Source organism: Oryza brachyantha, chromosome 2 (genome assembly GCF_000231095.2).
Source record: "Oryza brachyantha chromosome 2, ObraRS2, whole genome shotgun sequence".
Taxonomy (NCBI): Eukaryota; Viridiplantae; Streptophyta; class Magnoliopsida; order Poales; family Poaceae; genus Oryza; species Oryza brachyantha.
The window spans coordinates 12,884,296-12,893,464 of NC_023164.2; the positions used below are offsets into that span (position 1 = coordinate 12,884,296).

The following is a 9,169-nucleotide window of genomic DNA, read 5'->3' on the forward strand; positions in this document are numbered from 1 at the left end:
CCGGTAGCGGCCATCGCAAGCTACTTCCCCATCAACGGCGCCGCCGTCAGGTGCCACACCCGCACTTCTGCGGTCCTGTCGCACGACAGCCGCAGGTCCACAGCCGCCGTCGGAAGGCGCCCCCACGTCGACAGCGCCGGCGTCGGATGCCGCTCCCGCCCCTCCCTCTGCGCCGCGCTCCGCCGCCGGTGACCCACCCGTGTGGCCCTGTTCTCTCATGGTTTTCAAAGAACTAAAGCCATCTTTTGAAATAATTCAGTTGTTGTATCTTTTTTGTTGCCTACGTGAACCATAGTTATCTGACAAGAACATTTCTCTTAAGGTGTTTATAGGACTTGGGCGTCTTCTGTTGAAATTGGATGAGGTAAACGGGATTTTCGCATGCCCTGTTATGAAATGTTAAAATGTTATGTTCCATTCTGTCTAAAAATATGTTTGTTGCAATGCAGGTTCCTAAGCTTAGAAAAGATTGCATTGATGAGGTTTCTGTCCAGCTGAAAATGGTATGTGAATTTGATGCTGATGACTTGCTTTTGGATGTGAAATTAACTTGCCTTTGTTCAAGAGACCAGGCATGCCTTTGGGTGAGGGTGCTTCACTGGGGTCTTTTCATGTAGGTGTGGTGAAAACACTGGTTGAGCACAAGCTTTTGCCTCGAATAGTTGCAGGATCTAGTGTTGGTTCCATCATATGTTCAATTGTTGCTACCCCGAACATGGCCTGAGGTACAGAGCTTCTTGGTGGACTCATTGCAGACCTTGCAGTTCTTTGATAGGATAGGTGGAATTTTGTCAGTAACAAAACGGGTTATGACTTATGGCGCACTTCATGACATTAGCCAGATGCAAAGGCTTTTGAGGGATCTGACAAGTCACTACATGACTGGCCGTGTTCTTGGCATCACAGTTTGCTCTCATAGAAAGAAATGAGCCACCCCGCTGCCTCAACTACCTGACATCAAACACGTTGTTATCTGGAGTGCTGTGACGGCCTCTCTTGTGCATTCCCCGGACTCTTCGAAGCTCAGGAATTGACGGCGAAGGATAGATTGGGTGAGGGAAAAGGAGGAGGACCCAGAACAAGGTCCTGGAGCATCAAAGCATCGATGGAGGGATGGAAGTTTGGAGGTGGATCTTCCCATGATGCAAATAAAAGAGTTGTTTAATGTAAATCACTTCATTGTGAGCCAAACTAATCCTCATGTCTCTCCACTCCTCCGATTGAAGGAGATCGTCCGAACCTATGGAGGTCGCTTTGCTGGAAAGGTTTGTCTGTAACCCTAAGCAGTTGGCACCTTAATGGCACTAACTTTATGGCTTAGGGTATGGCATATCATAGCTTGCAACATGTAGGTCATCTTCTAGGTAGTTAATTGTTTTCCTGTTCATCATCATTATTTTGTCAATTTTGCACATGTTGCTGAACAATGCATGGTTATTCATGGAAGTAATGCAATATCTGGTAGACTGAGGGGTTTGTTCAGTATGAAAATAAAGTTCTTTTACAAATACATATGCGCCTGAATTATGCTCCCTAAACACTACATAAATAGTTATATTTGAAATTTAGATTCTTAAATGCATTTCTCATTAAAATTTTGATTCCTGCTATTCTTATTTGTGTAGTGCGCTCGTCTTGCTGAAATGGAGGTTAAGTACAGATGTAACCAAATCCTAGAAATTGGCCTCCCACTCAAAGGACTAGCAAAATTGTTTGCTCAGGCTCGGGAGGGTGATGTCACCATGGTTATGCCCGCAACAGCAGCCCAGGTTTGCTTTTTGACAAATTAATATGGGCGAATGCAAATTTTATGGTCACAGTTATTTTTCTTTGTTGTATTTTCCCAATTTTCAGTACTTGAAGCAGAAATTATCCTCTGAATCTTACTTTAAGCTGCAAAAGGAACACCGTAGGTTTCGTGCTAATGTGATATTATCATTTCAGCAAAAGAACACTGTCAACCTTTCTCAGAGATCCAAATTAGTTGCACATCCTGCGTTTCTACCCTACTTTCTGCCCGTTCCAATGATTGGGAGCTTAAGGAGACCGTACCCTGCATTTTGTAAACAAAGTAGGTAAAGCAGCTAGCTGTATTTGTTGGCTTGTGCACATTTGGTTTCCGAAATGTATTTGTGTAACCAATCCATGTTGGTTGTAATTACTTTGTCATGTATATATGATGTTTGGCTCACAAACAAGATATGATTGTGCTGCTGCTGTAAATTATTTCTGCAGATTGTCTGATGAAATGCATGATAGCATGAAGAATATAACATTGCTTTATATAGTGTTTATTGGGTGTCCCTGCTGGCTGCTCTACTGTGGCCAATCTGTTATTGTTTGTTCAAAGTAGGGAACGATAGTGAATTCCATCGGTTCATAGTAGCATTAAGGCGACGGAACGACGCAATTTCTCTCTGATCCGTGTGTTCTCGTTCTTTCTCCCCAGCGCGTTTTCTTCTTTGTTTGCCGCATGTTCAGCCGTAGACGGATGGGCCTGCTATCTAGGCCCACTCAGTAAATAAAAAAAAAAACTAATTTGTCACTCTCTTTATCTAAGCAAATAATAAGATACCCGTTAAAATCAACGGTATCAGATGCACCTACTACACTACTGCATCTATAAGATCAGGTACAGTAAGGCTGACTCATCAGCGCCAAAAATTCCTACCTCATATTATTCCTACGCGGAGGGGTAATGATTAAGGAGAGAGACTGGAGCGGACGACTAAGGGGTTGTTTAGAAGTGGCTAAACTTTTTAGCCCCATATCACATTGGATGTTTGGACACTAATTTGAAGTACTAAACATACACTAATAAAAAAACTAATTTCATAAATAAGTGGTAATGCACGAGACGTATTTTTTAAGCCTAATTAATCCATAATTAGAGCATGTTTACGGTAGCATCACATAGGCTAATTATAGATTAATTAGGCTCAATAGATTCATCTTGCGAATTAGTCCAAGATTATAGATGAGTTTAATTAATAGTCTACATTTACTATTTACAATAAATAATTAAACATTTGATAAAAAAAGAATTAAAAATAAGTCGCTTGTCCCAGACGACATCTAAATAACGTGTTTTGTGGCAACGCAGAGCCAGCTTGCAGCCGAAACAGGCTATGGAAAATGCGGTTTGTGGGCCCCACTATCGTGAAACCAATCTTCCTCCTTGGTTCTTCTCTTCCTCCCGCGATCGAACTCAGCACGAGCAGAGACGACGCATCGATCTCTCCATCTTGGCGCATCGATCCCCTCCCGCCAAATCGGTATTCCCTCTCCCCTGCGCCATCTTTCTTCGTTCCCTGGTTGTAAACCATCTCCCGCACGCGCCAAAGCAGTTTCGCCGGCGGGGAGAACGACATCGATGCCCCAAAGTCGCTCTGTCCTCTCCCCGTGAATAGATCTCCGCCAGCCGCGCCCGCAATCCCCTTTCATCTTCCATTGTTCCACTCAAGCAAAACCCTAGTTCCCTTCTAGGCGTCCACAATGTCTTGTCGAACGAAGAGAGAGGTTGCGCCGCCCCCTTCCGCTACTGCAAGCTCGTTTGGTCCTCCCGGTGTTCACGTCCCACCTGCCACACCGTATCCATATGGTGGTCCTTTGTTTCCCACCCCGCTGCCACCATGGTTTCCGTTTCCGCCATCACCAGCCATGGCAGGCTCATCTGCATACCAGCCTCATACGTCTGGCAATACGGACGTGCAACTTGATTTGGATCAATGGTACGTTCGTCATTTGGCATTGTTTGTTCTCATTTTGAAATGCTTCTGTGTAATATTCCAATGGTAGATGTCGTTTTATCCATAACAGTGCTATTGCAATGGTTGTAAGAATGTTTAGGAAAAAAATTGATACTGGTCTTATATTCAGCTTACCTTAGTAAAATTGTTGTCCCCTGTATTTATGCAGTAAGTTGTCTAAGAAAAAATATTAGTCCAATGGTACATGTATTAACAATATGTTTTAGATTCGATCAGTCATTTACCACTATGTTGGGGTAATATTGCCAGCTATGAACTGAAATAAATTAGTTTTTATTTCAGTGATCATTATAGCATCATTATACTGGTGTAAAGTTGGGTTAGGCCCTGCATTGATCAAGATTGTCTTGCATAACTTGATTAAGAATTCCATTTTCATGATTTTTTTACAGGGGATTAGAATCTCGCCCAACAGGTGTTTTTTCTGATTTTATCAAAAACCTGTCGAACCCTATGCACCATGTGGTTGAAGGGGGTCAATCGCAGCCAATCAATGTTGACAATGCCAACAATGGAGATGTCACTAGGACTGAGAAGCGCTTAGCATGGTAAACTGAAGAAGACTTGAGGCTGGTAAGGGTCCTAAGTGAGTTATTTATTTATTTGGTGGCGGCATTCATAAAACTTGCAATTTAACAAGAGTAAACATATTTCGAATTTGTAGGTCAGTGCGTGGTTAAACAACTCAAATGATCCAATAGAATCAAATTTCAAAAAAAATGATAAATATTGGGTTGATGTTGCTGCTGCTTACAATAGCACAACTCCGTCAAGCCGGGTTAGGCAAGTTAAGGACTGTTTTGCCAAGATCAAGAAAAAGGTTGGGAATTTTTGTTGCTCTTGGAAGGAGGCTAATTCATTATATGCTAGTGGGGAGTCTAATGTTGATCTCATAGACAAGGCGATGAAAATATATGAGAATGACTTCAAGGATGGGCCGTTTTTGTTTACACAGTGTTGGAAAGAACTAAAAACCCAACCCAAATGGCAAGCATATTTGGAGCAACTTGACAATTCAAAAAAATGGAAGATGCATTATGCGGATGCTATTCCCCTTGACGACGAGGAGATCCCACGACCAATGGGAGTCAAGGCAGCTAAGGCGCAACGCATTGGCAAAGGAAAAGGCAAGGTGCAGGATTGTACCACTGAGCTAGAAGAGGACATCCTTAAGTTTATGGATGCACATGAAGCAGCCAAGGAGAAGCAAAGTGAATTGTGTGAGACCCAACGTCGTGTTGCTAGTGATAATCTTGAAGCTAAAAAGGTGGGTCGGCAGACTGCTATGATTGAAGCATATAGAGAATTGATGAACAAAGACACAAGAGAGATGCCAGATGATGTGAGGTCTGAGTTTGTTGCAATGTTGTAATGCATGAGAGATTTGTTTCCAAAAAACCAGTGAGGTATGTTATAACTGCCTTTCTTCGTCAGTACTCAACCTATTGTGGTGTATTAATAGCCCTTGTTCCAAACAACCATGCAACCAGTCCCTGTTTTGTGGTAATTATTAGTAGTCTTTCCAAATAATCATGCGTACAGTCCCATATTTTGTGCTGATTAACTGCCTTTACTCCAAATAACCTTGTAGTCAACCCAATCTTTCATGATTGTTGCAGATGGTCCTAGTTAAAATGCAGTCATAAGCTTGCATGTTAATTTATACATGGTTATTCAAGCTGGTCCTAATTTGAATGCAGCCACAGTTCAGCCATATTAAATTTTCATGGTTATTGAAGCTGGTCCAGATTAAAATGCAGTCATAGTACAACCATATTAAATTTTTTTCATGGGTATTGAAGCTGGTCCAGATTAAAATGCAGTCATAGTACAACCATATTAATTTTTTCATGGTTATTGAAGCTGGTCCTGATTAAAATGCAGTCCAGCCATATTAATCTTTTAATTGGTATTCAAGCTGGTCTAAGTTAAATTCAGTCATATTTCAGCCATATTAATTTTTTCATGGGTATTGAAGCTGGTCCTGATTAAAATGCATTTATAGTACAACCATATTAATTTTTTCATGGTTATTGAAGCTGGTCCTGATTAAAATGCAGTCATGGTCCAGCCATATAATTTTTTTCATGGGTATTGCAACCAGGCCTTTGCAGCATCTATATAATGCCTCTCATAACTAGAAAATGCCAACCCAATCCATCCTCCTCCTCCAATCATGTCAGATTCTTCTTCCTACTCATCATCCAACTCAGATGACCTAGACCCTTCCAAAGTACTATATAAGTACATTTCTAATCAGAATGTATTAGACTCATTTACTACTCAAATCATAGAGAAGATGAAGGGTAGGTTTGGAGCTAGGCGTTCGATGCGCCAAGGTGGAACAAGGAAGAGAATTGATAGGGATCATGTAGATGGTCATAATCGTTTGGTGGCTGACTACTTTGCAGAACATCCGTTGTACCCAGAGCTGATGTTTCGTACTAGGTTCCGCATGCACAAGCCATTGTTTTTCTGTATTGTTGAAGCCTTAGGTCAATGGTCACCGTACTTCACTCAAAGGGGAGATTGCTCTGGCCGCATAGGCCTCTCTCCACTTCAAAAGTGCATAGCAGCACTTCGTATGTTAGCATATGGCACACTAGCTGATGCCCTAGATGAATATTTAAAAATTGGCAAGAGCACAGCCTTAGAATGTTTAAAAAAATTTTCACAAGGGGTGATTTAGGTCTTTGGTGGGACATACTTGAGACGCCCTACGAGTGAGGATGTAGAGCATATATTACATGTCAATGAGTCTCGTGGGTTTCCGGGTATGCTAGGTAGTATTGATTGTATGCACTGGAGGTGGGAAAGTTGTTCGAGAGCTTGGAGAGGTCAATTCACACGTATTGATTACAAAGTCCCAACAATTATCCTTGAAGCGGTTGCTTAACATGACCTATGGACTTGGCATGCCTTCTTTGGTGTCGCTGGTTCTAACAACGACATCAACGTGCTGAATCAATCCCCTCTTTTCCTTGAATTAGTGAGAGGTGAGGCTCCCCGGGTCTATTATTTTGTCAACGGGAAAGAGTACAACCAAGGGTATTACCTAGCTGATGGTATATACCCAGAATGGGCTGTCCTCCAGAAGACTATACCACTTCCGCAAACCGAGAAGCATAAGTTATTTGCTGAACATCAAGAAGGGGCAAGGAAAGATGTGGAGTGGGCTTTCGGGGTATTGCAAGCTCGTTTCAACATTGTGCGTCGTCCGACAAAGAAATGGAAGAGAAAGAGTGTTGGGAAAATCATGCTAGCTTGTGTGATTCTTCACAATATGATTGTTGAAGACGAGAAGGAGGATGCAATAGGTGACATACCTTAATAGAATTCCTAGGACATCAATAGTGTTGCCACCTGAAGTAACCAGTGGTGGTAACCCATGTTTTGCTGCTGTGTTAACTAGGAAAGCTGCTATTCGTGCTCTTCTATGCATACTCAACTTAAAACTGATTTAATAGAGCACATTTGGAACCGGTTCAGGACTACACAAAAAGCATAACCATGATAGGGTACTAAGCATATTGTCCCCCCTCCTTTTATTTATAGAGCTTTTAACTTACCCTTCTGTATGTTTTATTTCAGGAACAATTAGTCTTCGATGGACTGTGTTGTACTTCTTACAGGTATAATTCCATCATCAGGTTCATTTATTGTGTTGGTAGTTACAGTTGTAATGAACATCAATTTTTTTGTGTACATGAACCGATTTTGTTCCTCCATATGCTATATGTTGTATATGTGAACTGTAAGCAATTCAACATTGATCTTTTTTACATCCCAGTTAAAAATATGATTTGTGAATCTCTGAACTAAAGTGGGTTGTGACTATCTTTCTGGACGAAAATATTAGAATGGGACACATCTAAGTTTCTAGTTTTAGGAATAGTGTACTGCAGTTGGCAGAAATTTCACCAATAATAAGTAGGCTGATTTCTGGGATTAACATTGCATTTGTAACATGATTATTCTGGTAACATACTTATCATGTTATATTTTGCTCCAATTCTATCCACTACAGGCTGGTGGCAACTAATCAAGATGGCTTGTATGGAGATCAACAACTATCTAGTTACATTTATCCTTTTGTTCAATGGCATGTTGCCGGGAGATTTATAAATCATTGTACTGCGTTGCTTTATTATATGGCTTCTTAGTATCTAATCGGACCAAGAACTTAATTGTAGTTTCAGTTATCCTGTTGTTGAATGGCATGCTGCCAAGAGATTATAAATCATCATACTGTTTTGGTTCATTGATTCTCTATTTATCTTGCTCTGATGTGATCATGTATGTGCGGTGCAACAAAGTAGCCACAGATATGCATGCCAGTGTTGATCACAGCAACTACTATAGGCATGCATGCATTAAATAGTTCACTGTTTTAATCTCTAAGACCTTACAGCCAATTTGTTGTATTCTGTTAGCTATAAGCTAGCTCTTGCTGAGCTAGATAGTAAATTGAAGTAAGTAGCGGGCTATTCTATTGAACCTGCTCTAAGTAAGGGGTACCGTAAAAGTGTCCAAAAAATAGAGTTGGAGCTATGCCAAACAGAGTCTACCTCTTGTTTGGTTACTTTAGCCATGGTATTGATGCATCTCTTTAACCATGTTGCATCATTAAAGTTCTTCTAAGGTGCACAATTTTGTTCCTTTCTACATAAGAAAATGAAATTTGTTAGCAATTCTAACCCTGCATTTTCGAAATGTATATAGTGATGTGGAGAAAAATATTACATAGTTCAAAAGGATAGCCTATTCCAATTCATTTCCTGGCTTCCGGTAGTAAGAAATTGTACCCATTATGCTGTTAACACCAGATTTTAGCAAATCGTCGTTATGAACTGAAACACAGCTAAAAGCTGAATCGGCCAAGAAAAGGGGAAATCGATCGGCTGGGAGTAGGAAACTGGGTGTGGTAAGGTTGCAGCCGATGAAGCCCGAATCGGATAGGGATTGGAGTCTGATTGGAATAAAGGTCTAGAGATAGGTTTGGTTTTGGATTGTGTGTCTATGTAGATTAATTAGGATTTATCTCGAAGTTTGTTTAGGGTTCTGTTATTTAATTAGAGTTCGGACAGTGTAAAGTTAGTTAGTAGCGGATTCTTATTTGGTTAGTTATTTCTCGGGGGCTATAAATATAAGTGTCCGGGGGTCTTTGTAAATTATCTCCAGATCAATCTAACTTGGCGCATCGTCTCAACTCTTCGACTTGCTTGAGCTTTTGGCGCAGAGTTTGTCAGTTTCGCAATGTAAGTTCTAGTTCGTCAAAACCTGTCGATCAATTAAGACAGAACTGTCTCGGTTAAGTCCGATCTTCTACTTGGTCAATCGGCGGGCTAAGCTCTGCTACTACTTTGATTTGCTTTAAGTTTGGAGTGGTATTAGTGCTC

The 9,169-nt window shown here is 41.1% G+C and overlaps 1 protein-coding gene and 1 long non-coding RNA gene across 5 annotated transcripts; both read left to right on the plus strand.

The window, feature by feature from the left end:
- Window positions 1-250: 250 nt before the first annotated feature.
- On the plus strand, window positions 251-2,273 carry LOC102717867 (triacylglycerol lipase SDP1-like). Of its 4 annotated transcripts, none has more exons than XR_001549551.2 (6): window positions 251-364; window positions 450-503; window positions 618-725; window positions 839-1,265; window positions 1,626-1,769; window positions 1,945-2,273. XR_001549551.2 is itself a non-coding variant. In XM_006647233.3 (3 exons), the coding sequence occupies exons 1-3, from the start codon at window positions 1,140-1,142 to the stop codon at window positions 2,077-2,079; spliced, it is 405 nt and encodes a 134-aa protein (XP_006647296.2). In that variant the 5' UTR covers window positions 511-1,139; the 3' UTR covers window positions 2,080-2,273. The 4 variants fall into 4 exon arrangements, 1 of the variants encoding a protein (XP_006647296.2); XR_001549552.2 differs by having other exon boundaries at window positions 843-1,265; XR_001549550.2 differs by having other exon boundaries at window positions 618-1,265.
- Window positions 2,274-3,122: 849 nt separating this feature from the next.
- Window positions 3,123-8,031, plus strand: LOC121053438. Its single transcript, XR_005811052.1, has 5 exons — window positions 3,123-3,731; window positions 4,163-4,343; window positions 4,435-5,176; window positions 7,362-7,402; window positions 7,798-8,031. It is a non-coding gene; the product is annotated as an uncharacterized LOC121053438 (long non-coding RNA).
- The last annotated feature ends 1,138 nt before the right edge of the window (window positions 8,032-9,169 follow it).